Source organism: Trachurus trachurus, assembly GCF_905171665.1.
Source record: "Trachurus trachurus genome assembly, chromosome: 4".
NCBI lineage: Eukaryota > Metazoa > Chordata > Actinopteri > Carangiformes > Carangidae > Trachurus > Trachurus trachurus.
Window position 1 is genome coordinate 28,320,915 of NC_139898.1, and position 22,525 is coordinate 28,343,439.

The window sequence follows — 22,525 nt, forward strand, 5'->3', positions numbered from 1 at the left end:
AGGGTATTGAGAACGATGCAAAACCATGCAAATGCATTTATATGTTTTTATTTTTTCATTAAGGAGACCAGAAAGACTGGGAGGAAAAACTGCTGGGCAGCAGCTATTCTGTCTAAATATAGCTCCTGGAACACATTGATTACACAGGATGATTATCGTTTGCCATTTGCTTCTCTGGCCATTGATGGGAACATCACTTTAGTGTCCTCAATCATGTACACCATATTGAATCAATTTGGAAAACGAGCAGTGCAGCCAAACCCTGCAGATATTCTCAAAAAGTATGAGCGTTTCCCATCCTCCCTGTGTGGTATCATTTGTTGTCTATACATTATTGACTGATTATGTGCAGCGGCCAAGTCTCCAAGGAGGGAGTGAGGGAGGTAGAGAGGGAGGGAGGGTAACAGCAGTGGATTCATTACTGGGAGAGAGCCACATATACAAGGATGACCTCACTTTATGTGAGATGCCTCACAAGAGAAATCCTGGGACAAGTGGAGGAGGACTGGAGAACACTACAGAGATGTTTATAGAAGAAAGCAATCAAAGGCAAATGCATGCTGTATTCACCTAACACCTTCCCTTTGTAGGAGTCCCATTTTATATCTCACTCTAAATCAAACCAACCACGGTATCGATCTAAGAAAACTAGAGGACTTGGATGAGAAAGGGCTCATCTGTGAATATGAAAGGAGACACACATCTCAAACTTAATATAAACTTAAGATACCTATAGGCTAAACACACTGTGAATAAGCACACACAGTCTCTCTCTGCTCTCTGCTGGCTCTATATCAAATATTCACCAAGATTAAAAAAAAAAAAAAAAAGTGTCCAGTAAGCAATCCAGATTTGTCTCAAGGCCCTGCATTATTGCAACTTGGTATATTCAGTAATAGCAGTTTGCCATGCAATGAAAACACCACTGCAACATGTCTAACCTATACAGTCAGTGGCATGCAAAAGTTTGGGCACCACTGGTCAAAATTTCTGTTAATGTGAACAGTTATGCAAGTGGAAGATTAAATGATCACCAGAAGGCATAAAGTTAAACATGAAACACTCCTTTGCAATATTTTAAGCAATATCAGTGTATACTTTTTCCCCCTACAATTTTGGAGTGAAAAGGGGAAACAAAGCATCAGCATGCATAAGAGTGGGAAACCCAGGAGACTTGTGCTCTGACATAACTTTGATCATCTATCTATCTATCTATCTATCTATCTATCTATCTATCTATCTATCTATCTATCTATCTATCTATCTATCTATCTATCTATCTATCTATCTATCTATCTATCTATCTATCTATCTATCTATCTATCTATCTATCTATCTATCTATCTATCTATCCGTGGTGAGCAGCAGGCAGGGGGCGTTCCGAGGCCGCTAAAGAGCACTCACGCTGCATTCGAGACAACTCGGAACTCGCAGTTTTCGGACCTCCTGCTTGAAAAAGTGCAATCGAACCACCATCAACGGTAAAACGTCAATTAGGCTACTGTAAAACGTTAAAATGTACTTTAGAAAAAGTTTTTGTGCACTTTGTAATGTTTTAATGCTTTACGTGAAGCACTTTGAATGAAAAGTTTGTCCCGGTCCGTCCGCCATGTTTTTGGTTACTCTGGCGTGAACGCTTTGAAGTCGGAACTCGGAGTTTTCACCTGGGAGACTCCGAGTTGCGAGTTGTCTTGAACGCAGCACCAGTGTCCGCACAGAGCAGTGTGTGCGCCTCCTGGCAGCAGCAGCAGCAGCAGCTCAGCAGTAGGAGCAGGGGGGGGAAGCTGCTGATCGTGGCAGCAGAGCAGAGCAGAGCAGAGTAGAGAGATGGTGCGCAGCAGCAGCAGCTCGCTGGGACTCCGTGGCCAGCCGACTGTCACTTTTACCGGGGCTCGTTTCTCTGACATTACCGCCGCGGAATGGGAAGTCGAAGTGGATCTGTTTTGTTTTGTTGCACGGTTAACGACGCATGAATGTGTCGCGTAATAATGCGACCGAGGAGAGCTGCCTTTATTATTATTAGGGGGAAATATATATGGTCCGGGACGGTTTTGTTGGAGTAGCTAGTTGCTAACGACTGTGCTCGCGACTTGGAACGGTTTTTTCTTTTCTTTTCTTTTTTTTTTTTTTTGCAAGGATGCTTCGCTGGATCCGACAACAGCTGGTAAGTAACTGCCCCCCCCCCCCTCCTAACCCTTTCTCATTACGTTAGCCTCTTCTTTAGCCTACACAGCAACAGTCGTGTAAAACACATAGCACATAACTAAAAAAAAAAAAAGCTGTATGAACTTTATTTGAATCAATTTTTAGCAAGAAAGCTTAGCCTAGCCATTTAGCTTAGCTGTTCTGTTGCCACGGTGTCTGTTCTAAAACACGGTTGTTGTTGTTATGGCAGCCAGGTGTAGCCGTTAAAAAAAAGAACGTTAACGTTAGCCACCTAGCCGTCGTTGTTTAATTAGCCACCAACGGTTATCAGCGGTTACCAACGGTTGGCTCTGCTGAGTTAGTAGTTCACATCGAGGTTTTTTAGACTTTAAATGTAAGTTGAGGTGAAGTTTATCAACAACTGAACCGTTTCCCATTGAAAGAGACCAAGGAGAGCAACTAAGTTCATGTTAGCTAGCAGGCTAACGTTGTATACAATGTAAACATATATAAAAAAGTTAAACGGCTTTTCTTCCTTGATTTCATTTAGCTGGTATTAACCATAGACTGTAAAAAGAAGGTATTAACTCTTAATGTTTGCTATCACACACCGCTCTGAGTTGGGATTTACTTTATTAGAGCCACACGAGTCAATAAACCAACTTTGCTGGTTAGATATTAGCATCAAATCTCGAGTGTAAACAAAGCCCACTATGTTGCATCTAATGGGATTTTATTTTAGCATCACTTAAATGCTGTTTTCTTTTTTTTGCTGTGTAGAGTATTTCTCCTAAATTAGACATTAACAACGGTCCTCGATTGATTACAAGACGTTTCCGGTGCATCCTGTATTTGCAGTGCTCACCTGTTGTTTGCCCACAAACATACGTGGTGACTGACACATCGACAGGCACACTGGCATCAGTAGAGCAGTAAACCAACAATAATGGGCCATGTCAAGTAAATGAGTCCTACCTGACTCTGATAATAACTAATGCTGTCATTGGGAATGGGAATAACTGGGGCGTAGATAAAATTGAGTTATGAGTTATACTTGAGGGATGTGTGTGATTGGTGTTTCAATCATGCTGCAATGTGACACAATGGGTCATATGATGGTGGGTTTATGATAAGATTGTCTGTAAGGCAAAGTACAGTTCAAGTTTGAATAAGATCCTGCATTGATATCATAAAGTATAAATAAGAGCGGTGTGACTAGTGGAGGAGGCTGTGTGAGCACGTGAGATGTTGAGGCCCATGGGAATGTATGAACCATGAACGAAAGAATGAATTGAATGAGGCACACAATGACCAAACTGTTGATGTCACCATCGCCAGCCTGTGAGGTTAATCAGTGTTAACTTCCTGGATTTCTTTGACAGTTTGTTCACTTTTTAAGGAGCACCGTAGGGAGTTTGTGTCCACAGAAAATGTAAATGTAGCGTCCTCTTAATTTGAGATAGCTCCATTCATTTGACCCATCCCATACAGCAACTGACCTGCCCAGCTAATTAGAAATGTGGCTTAATGAAAAAAGTTTGTCAGGGGCATTTGTCTGACCTCGATATCAGCTGGAAGGTAAATGCACAGATGTTTATTCGTTCACATTGTGCTTATCAGCTTCTTTCTGGTGACATTGGTCCAACATGAGGAGGGAGAGGGGAGGTGCTACTGTAACTCACAGTCTGAGAGAGGCTTTAAAGTCAGTTATTATTCTCCATCAGTAAGACTGACATCATGCTGGTAATGCAGCATTTACATCACAAAAGACTTACTATAATTACATTACGTATAACAGTCACAACTGGGAAAACCCTTTGACATCTTGTTCTAGAAACCTTTATGCGTGATTTAAAATGAGAGATTACGTGATTCTGACAATTTTCAAAGCATATCACAAGGTTTTATGTATGGTAGATCATTTCAGCTCTCACAATCAGGATGTCTGAGAAGTGTTGTAAAACAGCAGCTCTTTCAATGTTATGTAAGAATCCACCCCATGCACATGTCCTTTTCATAACTTTAATAATATATTATTACTGTTTGTGTTGTATTGTTTGTGCTTGGAGTTTATTTCCCAAAGGCATACTTCATAGATGTAAAGCTTTTGATATTGCTTCAAATTCATTAAGTCAGAAAGGAAAACTTCAAGACTATCGTCGCCTCCAAGTGATGTAATTTTGTAAGAAAACAAATGCCAAAACAAAAGCATAGGTTAATCATTGCTCACTTTGATTCACTGCTCTTATCTCCAACAAAATCCAGCCCCTGCAGGCAAATTCATATGAGAGAAAAGAAACTTCTAAGAAGTGAAAATTGACATTTGGTATTTATAAAATGATGAATACATACATTATATCCTGCTGAGTGAACAACAGGATGTCGTACGCCTTTTAGAGTCTCGTTCATGATCACTGTTGGACATCATATGATAAAGCAGTAAAACATCTGACAATTAATAAGTCTTTGCCAGTTCCTTATCCTGTGTGGCAGTGCCTCTGGTTATCTATTTCATGCCACATGTTATTAGATATATGTTTGGCATGCCTTTGGTCATGTTAGTATTGTTGATGTCATCTGTAATACCATCAAAAGTACCTCCCACAGCATCTGACCACAGTCTTGTTGCTCTCCGTCTTCCTCTTTGTGTTGCAGGCGTTCTGTCTTTACCATTACCCTCTATATGACTTCATCTCTCTGTCCCCTCTTCCCCTCCCTAGTTAGCTCATCCCATTTGATTAAATGCTCTTAGCCTTTAATGCGACTCGGTGCATTGCCTTGGTTCTGATGCCTTCGGCAGTCTCCGGGCCATTGTTCAGGGGCAGTGATTCCTCCAAGGCAGTGTGGGACTTGTAGGCTTTATGCAGGGGAGTAATTACCTGTCGGTCTCTCCCAAATTGATGGAGGCACGAGAGCCTGCAGGCAAAATAAAAAGTATGATTTCGGTGCGAGTGTTTACAAGAAAGCCCATTGCCATTGTTGCTATACTGACAGCAGTATTTGTTCTTATTGCTGCCAGTAAAAAGCAAGAACAAGGCCTGTTATTTTCTTTGTAATATTCAGCATCATCCGTTTAGATTTTTTCTGACAGGCGAAATAAAAAAAGAAAAACGCCCATAATAGTTAGTTAGTTAGTTCAATTCAAGTTAAAGTCATAATAACCTAGGTGTACCTGTGTCTATGCTTCTACACTAGCTATCTGGTAAGTCACACCCTGCAATGGAGTAATTTAGGGATTAAAATCAGTTAATATTACTACATGTTTGTCACTGTAGAGCAGCAGAGTTAAGAAATCTGGATCAAGTTTCCATTTGAAGTTCTTTATTTTGGTTGTATACATCTTTTCTTCCTCCAATATTGAAGGCTGAAATGGAAGAGCAGTTTGTTTACCTCTTTATGTGAGACTTATCTACTTGACATAACTGAGATATTGAGGACTGTTATTGTCATTTAATATATGATGCCTCAAGATGACAATACAGGTTTTTGTAGTGTCATTGAAGGGATAATCCGTGTGAGCATATTGCATTATTTACTGTGCAATGTAGAAATCAGTTGTTCCTCTCATTGTGACGGAGAATTGCAGCATTGACTGCATTAAAGCTGCATCGTGGTGCTTTTACAGAAACATTGTGAGGTGTTTCCCTTCCCATTTCTCAAGGCCACATCTGTTACAGTTACACTTTGCAGTTAAGCAGTTAAGCCGCCGTGTGGAAAGATATCAATAGTTGAGCAACTGACGTCTTATTGATGCGGTCGTGAGTTAGATCCTCTGACTCCTCAGACTGTCTGAGAAACTGGGTGGAGAAAATGGAATGAGAGATGTTCTCCTCCAACAACAACCACCACCACCACCGAGGTCTCTATTGTAATCATGTAAAAGTGCCTAAAGTAAGATGTTAATAGTCCTAAAGTGTAATGCATTACCATAATCCATCTGCAGCTCATTGCCTAATGTCTCTGACTCAGCAATTACTTTGCTAGAGAGAAGGATTCATGGTTTACAAATATCCCCTCCTGGGTGTGTCAGGAAGTGTCATACTGGTTGAATTAAAACCATCTATTACTTAAAGTTAGGGTTGGCGATCTTATTCTGTGGCATTTTTTTAAACTGAATTGCTTAGAAGTAATTTAATGCTTTTTCACAAAAATGAAACAAGTCAATCACCCGTGGAACGAACAAGCCTGGAAGAACAGCATCCCATCATCTTGAACGCCACGTTCTAATTGCGCACTAATCGCGTGCGTGCTCTTAGTCTCCTACGAGTTACGCCGCAGAAAAGACGACTTCTATGATACAATGTACCACACTGAAATCTGGCAGGTGGCATCGTAGCTCTTAGCTGGATGCTGGATGGTTTATTATTAGCTATTAAGCTGTTTTCTTTCACGTGAATGAGCCGTGAGAAAACGTTGGCGGAAAGTTACTAGCGATGCTGTGCAGTGTCGGGCCGTGAAGGCGATACTACTCCATTGTAATCCCAATGTGAGCTACACGGCTTTCTGCGGTACCGTTGTGTGTAGCGGGGATTCACCTTGATGTGAACCCAGCGCTGAACAAGCGTTGTGCGTGGCTCTGGAGGCGTGGCTTCAGAGAGTCTGAGGAAAGGGGCTCGGACTTTTGTCTGTGTATTTCCAAAATGTGGCCTGCTGGAACCGTTTTTCCAGGATCTTACAACCCTACCTTAAAGCCTGTATTTCATGTTGGTGCATCATGCAGCCAGTGTTAACAAACAGTGGCAGCATTGTGTGTGGGCCTGTTATTCACAGAAGGTGTGGTTATAAAGGGCAACTCTTCACCGCTGCTTATACAGCGTTGTATGTCAGCCCTGATTGAATCTGATGCAGCATGTTGCTTTAAAAGATCTTTCATGCTTTATAGGCTCGGTTGACCTTCCTCCGTAAAATGTTTTAACAAGAAAGGTCAGAGTTGTGTTGGAAGGCTCATAAAAAAAGAAAAAGAAAAGTAAACAGTATTCTGTGAGCTGGTAGAGGCGTTTTTCCAGCTGGTAGTTACCTGTGAGTGTCCAGAACATTTAATTAAATAGCCTAGTGTTTATCACAGCTGAACACAGCAGGGATACACAGAGAGGTTTTTAACTAGGGTTCATTCATGCACTTGAAATGTGTGAGAAGTTCTTTTTGTTGGCTGCGTTTCTCCTGGTCAGGAATTCACATGCAGTTGAGAAACGCTGCTGCTGTTTGCCACGATTGAGTCTGGGTTGGTGCAACAGTGAGAGAGTACTACTGACTGACTGTGGATCCAGTATAGAAACTGGATATTTGACTAGGTAGATTGTGTGCATGCCATTTTTTGTGCCTATAGGGGAACCATGTAATTCAGGACAAACAGGACAGACGCATAGAGTTGAACTTGTTCTGCATATTTTCATTTCTTTTTGCAATGAATTCATGGAGTCAGTGCTCTTATGTCATGCTGCAACCCAGCTAGATTAATTATGCATTACACTCGCAAGATTTTAGAGCCTGGAAGTTGTTATGAATGTACATTCAGCCACTTTTTTTTCTCCTTTTGTGACCTCGGTTCGACCCCTCTCTTCCATTTCCATCTGAAAACTGACCGTCTGACTAAAAACTGAACATAAAGCCAGAGAAAAGTCTTTTACAAGCTTTGACCAAAGTGGAAAATGAACAGAAGAGCAACAGTGGAAAATCCTTCTCATGTTGTTTTCATTCCTAAAAGTGAATCAGTTGATTTTTCTTCCAGGTGATGACAGAAACTGCACTGTTTGGGCAAAGTTTTACAAAGAGCACTCACGGCACCCTGAGGGTTAAAAAGTGATTTATTCATGAGAATTTTTTTTGTAAAAGAGATCGACACTATCATTAAGAGGAAATAATGAGACCTCCGAGCTATAGCTACTTTGCGCTGGTAATAAGATGCTGTTGTTATAACCCAAGTGGTTGATTTCCTCAGAAAAACAGTGAGAAAAGCAGCAGCAGATGTGGAGCACGGAGAGTGAAAGGAACTAATGGCTTACATGTGTCCCTGGAACGAGGTGAATCAGTGCGGGAGTGAGTGACGTGGCCCGGATACATTCCTCTGTGTGTGTGCGTATGGGTGTGTGTGTGTGTGAATGTGAGTGTGTGTTACACCCTACGTCATTTGCACATAATTGTAAACCCTTCCATGAACCGTCTTTATGTAGTTGACTTGAGTGTGATAGAAACGACTACTAGAAAAATTAGAGTTATGCAACAGTAATGTGGATGTAACGTATGTGAAAATTAATTGCATCAGCTGATAACATTAGATATTGACAACTCCACTGTTAAGCTGTGCTTAAGGAGATTGTATCTCCGTTTAAAGGATGTAATGGGAGTTTCAGTGTATAACAGTTACAATCGCCATGGTTGCTCTAAATGCCAAATTAACCACAGCTCACTACAGTTAGCCAGCTACTCTTGGATCTAAATGTCATCTCATTTGGAGCAATAAAGTGTGACATGGCTGTTGCCTAGATGCCTAAAATGTTATTATATTGTGATGTTATTGTACTAACATCATGTACACTTCATCTAATAGTTGAGAAATGCGTTGCGCTCAGAAATTAACCACCATGTTCTGCCACTTGTTGGTTGGTGGTTGGTTTGGTTTAATTCGGTCTTCGGTTTAACACAACACATCATTGTGCAATGAAAACTATAACTCAATATATATACAGTAGTTAGATAAGGTTTAAGAAAACAAGACAAAACAAAACACATCGATACATGAATAACTAACTAAAGAAGGTATAGCCAACCTCTACACTTGTAGTAATAATAATAATTTCATTTGTAGAGCACCTTTCAAAACAAGGTTGCAAGGTGCTTAACAATAAAATGATTAGTGCAAATAAAATACATAACATTAAAATACAGGAGTTATACAGAATAAAAACTAAAAGAGTCACAGCAAAAAAGAAATCAGAATCAGTTTAAGAAGGCCAGACGATAGTGTAGTTTCTGGTATTGTTTTTCTAGGATGCCTGAGCCTCCGCTGCACAAGGCAAAATAATAAACCCACAGAGAAAAGTCTTTACGATACAGAAACTGAAACCCTGTTGAATAGGAGCAGAAAAACGTTGCCCCGAGTGGTTTTAAGTGTGGTGTAGACTTACAGGGATTAGTCGTGCTTTTCTTCAGTACCAACAATATAAAATAACTTGCATTAAAATAAGGTCACAATGGCCCCTGCTCAGACTTGGCATTAACATCTGTTTTGCACACACGACATACGCACACAAACACAAACACACTGACGATGTGGCAGTAGTTTGTCATGAACTGGCTTAAAACAACCACATGTTATTTGCATATAGAGTGGGGGAAGTGAGATCTCATCACAAGTGGTCACTCGATACGCATGTTAATGCCAGGTGGGGGCTCGCTGGGCCCATGATGCATTGTCAGTCAGTCAGTTATCTATAATGCTAATGTCTTTGATTTATTTTAAATCCAGTGAAAATGAACCAGTGTTTACTAGGCAATTATTTGTTGTTGTTGTTTGCATATGTTGGGCAGAGGTATGTGATGACAATCTTGCGTGTTACTGTTTGAAAACTTGATGTAAACAATGAATAGATCATCAAAATAGTTTTTACATTCAGTGCATATGTAAAGAATGAATTGCTGTAGCTACTTCTACCACAAGTGTAAGCCAGAGTTGTGTTTAAAGGAATATTCATAACGAAATAAATAAGTGAGATGTTTTCTGTGAGTAACCTGCTGTCTGCTTCTTTCCTCTGTTTGCACCTTTCCTTCCCCCCTCCTCTCTCCTCCATATTTCCTCCCTTCCCTCAGGGCTTCGACCCCCCTCATCAGAGCGACACCAGGACGGTTTACATAGCGAACCGCTTCCCCCAGCATGGCCACTACGTCCCGCAACGCTTTGCAGACAACAGAATCATCTCATCCAAGGTACCAAATGTTGCGATTTCTCTCTCCCCGTGTTATCACCACAAGATGGTTGTCAGTCAGCAATTACCATACGTAGTATAATTTTATCGTCTCGTATAAGAAAATGTAAAAGTTCTCCTCTGGAAAATGTTTTGACTTTTATCATGAATCTTTAGAGCTGCGCTTCATTTTTCCACATGAGTGCAAGAAGCCCATTTTCAAACCTTGTGTCATCAACCACAAAAATCACACTGTTGTAATTTAAGCATCTTTAGCCACAAATGCAAAACAGACTGAGTGATAGAAGCAGATAGAAGTGTTGGTTTGTTTTATTCATGGGTTTCGCTAGTTTGAGGCAGTTGTTGTTTGTTTCAGTTGAGAGATATGGATCATGACATTTTGCATGAGCTTGAGACGACACCCGTGCCTGAAGAAAACAAAAGAATGTCGCCAACGGAAACACTTGAACTTATTTTTGGCACCAACTTGACCAGTGTTACCAAAAAGAAAAAGAAAACGCTCTAGTACGTTTGGCAGAGAGACAGAGAGATAGGAGGTGAAGCACGATTTGTTGATAACAGGATCAACTTGCACAAAAAAAAAAAAAAGTTTGTGTTGTTGAGAGGATTAAAGGGTCAGCTGGAAGACGACGGAACAAAAGGATAATAATCCAAAGAGGCTGCTGCCGCCTGCCTGCCTCCAGCAGCCATCACTTTGATTGATTAAGCAGTTGATTACGTGATCGACAGTATCTTTAAGTTACCTCAGGATTAAATTGATTTTAAGAAACAGAAACATCCGTGAGACCTCTGTGGATCCGTGGACTTTGACCTTGATGCATGAAACTCCACATTTACTGAAGAGTAAATGCAGCTGCAGTTGTTGTTGTTTTTTTCCTCTTCCATCTGTTATTCTTTTAAGGGCATGCTGCACAGGAAGTGATGAACTGAAACTTAAGAGTAACAAAAGCAGTCGCAATAACTAACACAGTGTGCTTAGTCCAACTGGCTCAAGTATTTCACCACATAGCAGAAGACCAATTCTTATTAATCTACTAATTGTATGAAAAGATTTGAAGGGACATCTGTTATGTTTGGCAGCCCACATATGATACTATGCCAAACACTGGTTTTGTCTCATACTACACAATTAAACCTAATATCATTTAAAAAGTAATAAATTACATTCATTGTTTAAATGCCAGTGTAAAATAGGCTGCTTTTACTTCCTCATGCATTTGTTTAGACTGTATGTAAACACTAATTTCAGTTTTTACTTTACTCTTTCTCTTTCAGTACACAATTTGGAATTTCGTCCCCAAGAATTTGTTTGAGCAGTTCAGAAGAATAGCCAACTTCTACTTTCTCATTATCTTCCTTGTACAGGTAATAACACTCTGCCAACACGCACACAAGTACACACAGACACTCGCTATTCCTTACTGCAGGTGCATGTTCTCCTCCGTTAGACAGTGACAGTTCATATGTGACCCAAATACAAATGTGTGTGTGTGTGTGTGTGTGTTCAGGCGCGAGTGAGTGACTCATTTACTTGTACGGCCCAGCAGAGAGACAGGTCTGCTGCTGTATTAACACGTCCCACCCACACATTAAGGAGGACGTGTGACTTTAAAGCCTGCCCTAAGCATTAGGCCTTCACTTTGCATCACTCAGCCCGTGCTAAAGTCAGATTTGGCTTTCAAATTTTCTGACTTTCTGATTTATTCGGGGCCTGTGTAGTGAAGCCCAAGCAATCGACTTGACTCTAAAAAAGGCTCTCCTTCCACCCACTCAACTTGTCGGTGAAGCTGAAGTCAGCTTCCCCTGATATCACTGAAAGCCCTCACTTTATCTTGACACTATGAGCACGACATTTTCTTGGATGACCCATTTGATCATGTTTTACATGGCCTGAGATGAATTCCTAGATAACTGGTGAGAACCGCTGTGTCCTTTAACATGCTGAGTAAAGAACAGGGATGCAAACAGCGCGCCGAAAAGCGAAACTCGCTTTTTTCATGACCAATTAGGTGACTTGTGTGAATCGTTCAGATCCGAAGAGTTTTTGTTTTTGGGAGGGGGGGGGGGGTCTCAGCTGGGGTCAGTAAAATGTTTTTCTAACAGGCTGACAGTGACAATCACGTGAAACTGAGGCGAACTCATTCATGGTTGTCTCTGGTTATACTGATAACTGCCGACCTCCAATGTTGACGCGCGACGTATCCGCGTGGTATCCGCGTGCATTCGGTCGTTTTTCCCCGTGCATGTCCGTTGCTGTGTCAGGCAGGTGTTTCCCACGGAGCTCTGCCCCGTTTCAGAGGTGAAGGAGAGAAGTCGCCTCCGCGATGTAGAATGTGTTCAATTAAAGTGAAACTAACACATTATATAGGCCTATATGTCCATTACACACTTTTAGGCCTTAAAATGTCTTAAATTTGTTGAATTATTGTGTTCAAGACTTAAATAAGACAGCTCTTAAATTTTCGTATGCCCACCATGGGCGAGCATTTCGCTCGCATTTGCCCCTAAAAAAACAAAAACATGTGTGAACCAGGAAAATCACAAAAAAGAAAGAGCACAACCTGCGATTGGTCAAAAACTACAAATCCCACAATTCTCTGGCCTCAACAATAACAGTAGTTAGTGTAAGTAAGGGAGAGTGGAGCTGTCGGTGAAAAGAGGAAACAACGCCACGTCTGGTCCTGTTCTATGTTGTCCGTTCACACCGTCACCGTTTATTCGTTACGTCCGCGGTGTAAAAGGCCGTGACGCAAAGACGCGATTAGGCGCGAGACGCGGTAGACGCGACTTTTTTTTTTTGCGACGCAATACACCCGATTCTTTTATGGCGACGGGACCCTCGCGTCTTCGTCTATTTCATCGTGTTTGGTGGGAAGACCCAAAGGGGCTTCCCACTCAAACACGAGGAACGCTTTTTTTTCGCGCGAGCTTTTACGCGCAACCAAACGCGAGATACGCGAGATACGCGAATTAGCGCTCGTTTTCACTCGTTTCAAAAAAAAATTTCACTACAACAATTTTTTTTTTTTTTTCTTTTTCAAAGGAGGTTAAATCGAAAGCAACTGGACTTAGTTATTTACTTATTATAACTAAGTCCAGTTGCTTTCGATTTAACCTCCTTTGAAAAAAAAAGTATAGGAAGACGTTTCACCTCTCATCCAAGAGGCTTCATCAGTTCATGTAGCATCTGACCAGGCTGGGACTGGTCCAACTATCTGGTGTGGAGACTCAGTATAAGTCCAGTTGCTTTCGATTTAACCTCCTTTGAAATACTATGACCTGGACAAATGAGAATATGCACCGGCCTACAACAACATTTCTGCTCTCACCAACCATGGTTGAGGCGATAACGTGACGCACAGTATACTGTTATGAGACACATTATGCATCCCAACTGTCTTTTTTTTTAGAGGATTTTTTTTTTTTACCAAGAATGCGCCCAAAAAAAATCATGATCCAGGGGCCAAAATTCGAAACAAATATATATATTTTTTTAATCATAATTCTCATTATTCTCCTGATGTCGGTTTAATGTAAACAGATTGCGCTGATATGCGTCATGTGACAGCGGGGCAGAGCTGCAGCTGCTGTGCTGTGATGGACCTGATCAGACTGGTGGTGGTCCACACAGTCAATCAGTCCCAGAGCCTTCCTATTCACCTCCAATGTAGACGCGACGTGCGCGCTCGTTACCCAAAGCGGCGCGTATCCGCGTGCATTCGGTGCGACGGCGCCGCCGTCCCCCCCCCCCCCCCCCCCCGTGCATGTCCGTTGCTGTGTCAGGCAGGTGTCTCCCACGGAGCTCTGCCCCGTTTCAGAGGTGAAGGAGAGACGTCGCCTCCGCGATGTAGAATGTGTTCAATTAAAGTGAAACTAACACATTATATAGGCCTATATGTCCATTACACACTGAATGGGATGTTAAATCCCATGTCTTTATTTCTTCAGTTCATTTTAATAGTAATAATTATGACTAACATTCAGTGAAGACCTAAAAATCAGTATCTCCAAAATGGAAATATTGCAATGGTTTTTATTTTTTTAAAGCATTTTTAATATAGAAATGTTGGCCTTCTGAAAACTGTCCATCTATATGCACTCAATACTTGGTTGGGGTTGAACTACTGGAAATAGACTTTTCTGTGATATTGTTAATGGTGAGCCCCCCCCCCCACGACAATTCCTCTCTTTTTTGGTCCTGACCCGTTTGCATCCCTGAAAGAAAGAGTACTTGTGGTTTCACTGTAGTAAATTCTCTTTAGATCTTGATGGTTGATTTTCCATGTTCAAATTTGTCTTGGGTGTGTCTTCTTTAAGGTATCCTGAGGGGTTTTCTTGTAAACAAACAAAGTTTCAATTTACAATCAGTCTGTCTGGCCTACCTCCATTGTGTGTATCCTTGAGGGCTAACAGTCATGTAGATTGTGTTTTCTCTATTTCTTTCGCTTTCTTTCTCACAAAACACTTGCACAACAATTTTTTTGTTTATTTGTAACCCACTTTGTTTACATCCACATTTACCTTGTAGCACTCTTCTTCTTTTCTTCCTTTTCTGGACCATTGCTGCTTTTCATGGCTCTTTTTCTCTGCCACCTGTTTAGTAGTCTGGTAGTGTGAAACAGTTGCCTAGAAAAGTGCACCGCATCACCTACAATCAAAGAACTGAAACAGAGACCCATCTCTCCAGTAGTGGTAAATTACACCACAGGGTTAACTTTCACTTCTACCTTCATAACTTGAAGCTGACTTATTTTTGTCAGACTCAAAGTGGACTAACAGGAGGCAGATGACTAGTTTCACTCTTGGTGGATAATCAACCAGATTTTAAAATGTGATCCAGAGGGTAATGATTGAAACACTAAGAGGGCAGTGTGCACCAGTGTTGTTCTCTTCTCTACGCTATTACAGTTCTGGTAAATCTGCACATAAATGTTTTATATCCAGTCCAGTCAGGACTTTAGCTTCATGTCCCCTCTCTCCTCTCATTTCCTGTCTACACACAACTGTTCATTAAAGGCTCATTTGCATAAAATACACATTTATTTAAAAATGTATTTGCAAATCAATGCATGAATAGAAGTAAAATAGTATTTAAGCATGTCTTAAACTTTGTAGAGATTGTTTGTTGATGGATTTAGTTTTTTGTATCAGAACCGTTTTTTGGGGAAAATGTGTTAAACTGTAAGAAATGCTTCATCATTGATTCAAGTGTGTTTATACACTGTTGTGTGTCTTTTGTGTTTGACTGGCCCTGATCTGACAGTTAACCTTTGAGGGAAGTTAAAGGAGTTTCCTGTTTGACACATCAGCCACCACTTCTCTCTGTTGTCTTTTTAGGTTTCTCTTTGACAGGGCACACCCCCTCTTACTCAGTCTCTGGTGTGATTGTTCTTTTTTCACCATTGTTTGTTCAATTTATTAACATCATTGCATCCCCTATTCTTTATTTATCTTTCCAGTTAATGATAGACACTCCAACTTCCCCAGTCACCAGCGGTCTGCCTCTTTTCTTTGTGATCACAGTAACTGCTATAAAACAGGTGAGGACATAAACACATGATGACTTCCTCTTTGTGTTGTGTTGTGTTGTGTTGTGTTGTGTTGTGTTGTGTTGTGTTGTGTTGTGTTGTGTTGTGTTGTGTTGTGTCTGAAAATAGGGAGTAAGGTACTTGCAGTATGATTGTTGTTTGTATAATTGTTGTCAACATCTTAGTTTAGTTGAAATCAAGTTCTTGAAACCTGTTTTAGGTTGTTTATAATGAAATATTCGCTTATGATAATGAACTAGACACTGATACAAGTCTGCATCGTAGTAGCTATGGGTCAGGTCAGTCGATGTGTGACTTGCTGTCCTTTTGTTGTCCCCAGTCATTAGCCGTAATGCTGTATTGTATTGTGAAGCTGTGAACTGAATCTGTTAATTACTGACCGCGTGTTTTCACAGGGCTATGAGGACTGGCTGAGACACAAAGCCGACAACGAGGTGAATGGAGCTCCGGTGTTTGTGGTTCGCAGTGGAAGTCTGGTCCAGACGAGATCTAAGAACATCAGGGTAAGATGTCCGACACCTGCACCTTACATGAACTAAAAATAGTTGCTTTTTTGACACTTCATAGCCAATAGCCACAGCTAACTTTAGCCTTGCTGTCAAATTCCTGTTGGTAGTGGTGTTTCTGTAGAACCAGACTGTATAGAAACGTAATTATTACATGTTGCATGTTGTTTCTCATGTGTCAGGAATGCAAATACTGAGGCATCAACATAAATATCTCAGGAATGCTCTGTAACTGATGCATCTGCTGCAGTAACATGAGTTTCTCGTCATGCACATACTGTATTCCTGATCTGTATTGAATCGGGCTTGTCCATACTGTCCATGAACCAGAGTGACTTATTTTGGAGTAATAAGACCAGTCAGGCTTTTCACGACACCAGAATTTCAGTAGTCGATACCAATACCAGTAAATTTCCACGATTCTTGAAACTTATGCGATAGCACGATTTAAAAAACAAGACGAAACAGAACCCGTTGTATATCCGGTACTCACAATACTGAAAAAAAGCAGGTACCGACGTTTTTTTTGCGTGTTGGCATCAACTTGGTACCAAAGTGTCGGTTTTCGTGACAGTACTAAGTCCTTCTCTCTCTTACCTGGCCATGTCTGTAACTCTGGACACCAGTGCTCACAAATCCTCTGAGGTCCAGCGGCGCCTCAGAGACACTGTAACTAGTGTGTCTGGAGCCAACGCAATGCTGCCTAAGTGGTTTAGTCAAACAGTAAATCAGCCTTGCTTGAAGCCTGAAGCTACTGTTTACCCAGTTGCAGCCAGATGTCTGCCGTCACCTGCAGTCACACAGTTCATTTAACACAAAGAAGACACAAAGGTGTGCAGAGTTACTGGGGGTTTAGAAGTCTGAGAGTTGAATATTGGCGGCTAACTTTTTACTCACAGACAACGATTTCATTAATAACAAATAAAAGTTTTGTTCTGACTCAGGAAGTATTAAGTAGAACACATGGAAAACCTTATAAGCTGCCACATTGTCTAACTGTGCCTATAATTTGAGGTTTCTGTGACTCATGAACTAGTCTGAAGTCATACTGTAATCGGCAAAAAGAGATTATTTCATGCATTTCCTCTTTTACAAAAGGAAATGTACTCAACACAAACAAATAAACAGCTTTTAAAGATACATAACTTGAAACAATCCGCCTGTGTCTGTGTGTCCTGCTGCTCTTGGTTTATATGTGACTGTCTTTGCTTCTCCATCCAGGTAGGGGACATTGTTCGCGTGGCAAAAGATGAAACGTTCCCTGTCGACCTGGTGTTGCTGTCCTCAGATCGGGCAGATGGCACCTGTCACATCACCACAGCCAGCCTCGACGGAGAGACCAACCTTAAGGTCTGTGTGTGTGTGTGAGGGTGGGTGGTGAGAGTGTGTTAGCTTTGGCTTAGCTTTCATCCACGGCGTGGTTTTGGACGAATACTAAAGTAGCCCTGTTTTCCTTCCTTATGCAAAAAGTGTTGGTTTTTGCACAAGCAACCTGTTGATTGAATGAAAAAGATACACATCTACAACCAGTCCCAGGATTCAAACCTGCAAACACCACAAGCCCTGTGGAGTGTAAACAAATAAAGTAAAAGTTCATTCAGAGCTGCTTTGTGCTGTGAATGAAGTGCAGCTACTTTGGTTTCTAATGGACTCTCCAGACTGATGCATGAGAAAAGAGGGTTGACGTGCTGCAGCATAAGGCTGATGGAGCTCACATTGAAGCTCTGTGTCTCTCTAACAGAGAGGGAGAGACTCATTCATGAGCTTTTTAATGAGACGTGTTTGCATATAATGGGAATTAGTCTTTAATTGGTTGGAGTGTAGGGTTTAGTTGGCAGACCTCCTGTGTATCCGTCACATGGCTGATGCCAGCTTGTATGTTTGCCTGCCAGGTGTCTGCATATCATCAAAACGTCTTAAAATGACTTGGATATGATGATATAATTTTACTATCTCTTGTTTTATTTTTAGAAAATCCACCCCTTTCTCCTTTTTTTCCTTTCTCCTCTCCTGCCGTATCCTCTGTCGGTTAATTGTCTCTCTTACAACGCTCTGCTGCGTCTGTTACAGTTCATTTATACAGCATGATGGGTTTTGTGTTGGTCTAGAGAGACATATTGATATATTGAGAAATTGGTGCCAACCGCAGCTGTTTACATATTGTGTCGTACAGCGATACTGCAGAGCTTCACTGTCTTCTTGCTGTTGGGTTTTGTTGTGTATGTCTGGTGAGACAAGTGCACATGACAATATTATTTTGTATTGTGAGCATATTTTTACTATTTTAACATGGATTTCCAGTCTTAAGTGAGAATTAAAATCCATTGTGATGTGACAAGCTGTCTAAGACATGAAAGTGTGACTCCACATGAACTTGGCAGATTATATCTCATTCTATCTCCATGCATTAAACAATGCCCTTCCATCTCCACTATGTTTTACTATCTCATACATAATTGACCTGAGGAAACTCTGAGTGATTATCTACTTTCAGATCTGTCTGAATAGCTGCTCGGAGGATTTCACTTTGGTTCAAATATGATGCAAATAAAATCGTAATTCCTCAAATCTATCAGTCTGTGTCGCAGACGGACCTGACATTCTTCCACCGACACATTGGCCATGTTGACACTTTAGGTGGTTCCTCTCCCGCAGAGCTGCACTAACTGACTAAACCGGTTGTTTCATAAATAGGAACCAGTGTGGTGAAGCAGTCTACCTGTGTGATGTGTGTGTGTTCATGAGTTCTCAGTATCCTTGGTGTAAAAACCTGTCCCTCATAAACTGAAAAAAGTATCTCTGTGTTGTGTTTCGTGTGTGTGTGTGTCTTTAGACGCACTTCTCTGTGGCAGAGACATCAGTGTGTCAGTCGGTGTCCCAGCTGGAAGCTCTGCAGGCCGTGGTGGAGTGTCAACAACCGGAAGCTGACCTTTACAGGTAATCAGCACCTTGGTGAAAACACGCCTTCAGGGCCAGAACATGAAAAGTCCAGTGTGTGAAGTCACTTAAGACAGACAAAAGATCCTCCCATCTGAACCCATATCAGAGCATTAGACATAAAGATTCCTGTATTTTTTATTATTTTTAATCATTGTTTCTGTTTTTGAATATCTGGTGCACTCTAAATACAGTAACAGTATCATTTCATCTGATCCCTGGGAGTCTCTAGACCCCATTTGAAAATCCACCATGATTAATACATGGTAGAAATATCCTGCCTGTGATGTGTTATTAAATGGATGATGGTGTGAGATGACTTCATCACCACGTCAACCACCGGTCTTCCTCTTGTCTGTTTCAGCTGGCTACTTAACGATCGATCAGTGTCTATTTTTAGATCAGGTGGTTTGTTTCGACGGCAGTTTTCTCCCCTCCCCCGCCTCTGAGTTGCTGTGTCTGTTTTTACGCTCGCAGAGTTAAACTAACCCAGCTATTGGCAGCTTTCTGCAGTAATCTGATTTCTTCATAATCGTGTTATCAAGAAACCTAGTTTTGTCAATCAGGTTAAAGTGTTAACAAAAAACCTGGTTATGTTTCCTATGAGGCTTTTACACGTGAGCATGTGCATGAAGAGTAATCCATACAGGGAGAGTATTGCTGTGGCAGCATTACAGCAGGATGAAATGGAAGATCTGTGCTTGTCAAGATGCATCTTTCTTTTCACAATGATTTAATCCAAAATCCAGAAAGCTGAAATTTAATAGGTCTAAATCTGTCAGAGTCTTTTTTGTTACTGTGGAGACACTTTCTCACAGTTTGAAGAAAAGCTGCTCACCATAGAGCTTATTCTCTGAGCTCTGTCAGTGCAGATGCTCAAAGGAAAACTTGTACAGGCTGCAGAGACATCAATCTAATGCACTTAGAATATCAAGAGTATAGAGGAGAGATGTGATTACTGACCAGCTGCGTGTAAGTACAATCTGCACAGTAACCTGGTTATTGGAGTGCATCTAAAAGCCTTTCCAATATTTTCAGGCATTTATGTGATTTCTTGAAGAAGCCCCTTTCACCGTGTGTGTGTGTGTGTTGTATGAATGTTGTTACTGTCTCAATCCATCCACTCAGCTTTAATGGCTTTGCTTTCTTTCCCAGGTATGTTGGTCGGATCACGGTGACTCAGCATGGGGAGGAGATCGTCAGGTGAGATCAGATTTATCCCTCTGGTTTGACTAATAATTATATTTGTGCAAGATGAACTGAACAGGTTTATACAATCGGGACAGAATATTGCTTCATATACTTCCCAGTGGCTGGATAGAGATGTTCAAGAGTGGTGTAAGAGGAAACACTTGCATTGCACCTGCGACCAAATTCAATTTTACAGTCTGTGTGCATTTTCTTACACTTTGTAAGATTTTAAAGATTTCTGCTCAAAATAGATTTAAAGCTATTTAAGATATTTAATCAGCAGTGTGCAGCTACTTCACAAGACAATGTATAGCCACATGGAAATGCAAAATGACATACTCAAAAGATGTGCTAATCCCATTGACTTTAAACAGTTAAATACATTAAAAACAATTTCATAGTGTTTATGTTAATTGTGTTTGTGTTTATGTCAGACCGCTGGGTCCGGAGAATTTGCTGCTACGAGGGGCCAGGCTGAAAAATACCAAAGAGATTTTCGGTGAGTCAATACGACGAGAAACAGCAGACATGGTTCTGGAAACTCAAACACACGCCTGAGAGGGGAGCAGCTAGAGGGGAGAATTATTTCTTGTAATGGAAACTTTCCAGTTGAGATGAGAGAGAGAGAGAGAAAGAAGGAAACAAGTTTCCTCTGAATCGCGTCCAGGGGATATTGGAAGGAAGATAGAGAGGTGACACAGGCACATTGCAGCTGTTGCAGAGAGAAGCTCCCTGGAGCCGCTCCTCATCATATGGCCAGGCTCTGATTAAATTAACTAAATGCTTCAAATCTCCTTTTAATCTGCATGTGTATGCTGTTGTAATTGTTTGGCATGGAGAACTAGAGCCACTGATCTGCCATGGACATATGGATAATTGGCGCTTTATGTTCTTATGATGACTTTATGTACAGTGTGATCAATGGCCTGCTGGCCTCACAAGCCTGATTTAATGCCTTAACCAACTGTGATGTTGCAGGTGTGGCAGTTTACACAGGGATGGAGTCCAAGATGGCCCTGAACTACAAGTGCAAGTCCCAGAAACGCTCTGCAGTGGAGAAGTACGCACTCAAACTTTTGCCTTTCGTTTCTGGTCTCAGATATGCATCATTAAAGATTAAACGTAAAAAATATTTCCCCTTCTCAGGTCCATGAATACCTTCCTAATCATCTACCTGGTCATCCTCCTGTTCGAGGCCATCCTCAGCACCATCCTGAAGTACGCCTGGCAGGCTGAGGAGAAATGGGACGAGCCCTTCTACAACCAAAAGACTGAACAGGAGAGAAACAGCAGTCCGGTTAGTTCGCTTGTATTAGAGCCAAGAGGAATACATTCCTATTGATTTGTCTTTTGTAAGTAGTACACGCTATCGGCCCCTAGAGATAAGATGAGGTGAGATTTTAGTCGACATTCCAGCTCTGTCTCACTCCTGTGAAATCTATGCAACACCGTCTTTCTTCCATTTTCATCTCTCCCCTCTTTTGTGAATAAATAAGTGAAGATTAAGATGAGTTTGAATCCGCACAGACACGTCTCAACCACACAGGATCTTTGAATGGTGCTGGGAGGGGAGTTTAATGTCTCTAGATTTTGTGACAAGGCATTACGGCGGAAGTGCCAGTCACCGGGCCCGCCTGCTGCCAGCCTATCAGCCGACCTGTCAGCACTAATCAGTCAGTTGTAAACTGGCCATCCGGCTCTCTGGAGACAGAGAGGAATACCACAAAACCATGGCTGTGTTAGATGTAGTATAACAGGTGCTCCTGTTACAGTCTCTATACACCTAAACTGTGACAGCATCTCTCGACAACTGAGGAGTTCTCCAGTCCTTTAAAGGGCTGGAAATTGTGTAAGTTTAGAGTTTCACGATTATAATATCCAAGTTTAAAAAGGACAAATTGTAAGAGCACTGTACTGTGACAGGTGCAGTATTTTCTTTGCATATCCTATCAACTTCTAGACCCCCCAATTTATTATTGCTTTATTAAATGTATGGCTTTTAATTCGTGTTACTATTTATTCTTTTTGTATGCAAGTTGGCCAGAGCTCGTTTTCAGGTCTAACATGTTGCAAACATGGCTTTTGCATATCTGCTGAGAGTCTCTCTCTTCACTCTCCTTTCCTGTCACGTAAAGTAATTAACTCCTTTATGGGAATGGATTACACTGCCTACTTTGATTTAAAAGGATCAGTACTGAAGCACCAACCTTCTGTGTGCAGTTTAGATGTGCATGAAGCACATTTGTTTTGCAGTCTTTACCATTACGCCTAACAT

General features: G+C 41.3%; 1 protein-coding gene across 2 annotated transcripts in view; it reads left to right on the plus strand.

Annotated features, from left to right (window-relative positions):
* Positions 1–1,791: 1,791 nt before the first annotated feature.
* atp11b (ATPase phospholipid transporting 11B) overlaps positions 1,792–22,525 on the plus strand; it is a 53,766-nt gene continuing 33,032 nt past the window's right edge. For both annotated transcript variants that reach the window (XM_083970709.1, XM_083970708.1), the window contains exons 1-11: positions 1,792–2,164; positions 9,952–10,068; positions 11,343–11,432; positions 15,527–15,607; positions 16,012–16,119; positions 17,344–17,472; positions 18,956–19,059; positions 20,215–20,262; positions 20,685–20,749; positions 21,229–21,310; positions 21,397–21,547. In XM_083970709.1, coding sequence (XP_083826835.1) covers positions 2,138–2,164; positions 9,952–10,068; positions 11,343–11,432; positions 15,527–15,607; positions 16,012–16,119; positions 17,344–17,472; positions 18,956–19,059; positions 20,215–20,262; positions 20,685–20,749; positions 21,229–21,310; positions 21,397–21,547 — 1,002 coding nt within the window. In that variant the 5' untranslated portion in view covers positions 1,792–2,137. The remainder of the gene's footprint in view (positions 2,165–9,951; positions 10,069–11,342; positions 11,433–15,526; positions 15,608–16,011; positions 16,120–17,343; positions 17,473–18,955; positions 19,060–20,214; positions 20,263–20,684; positions 20,750–21,228; positions 21,311–21,396; positions 21,548–22,525) is intronic.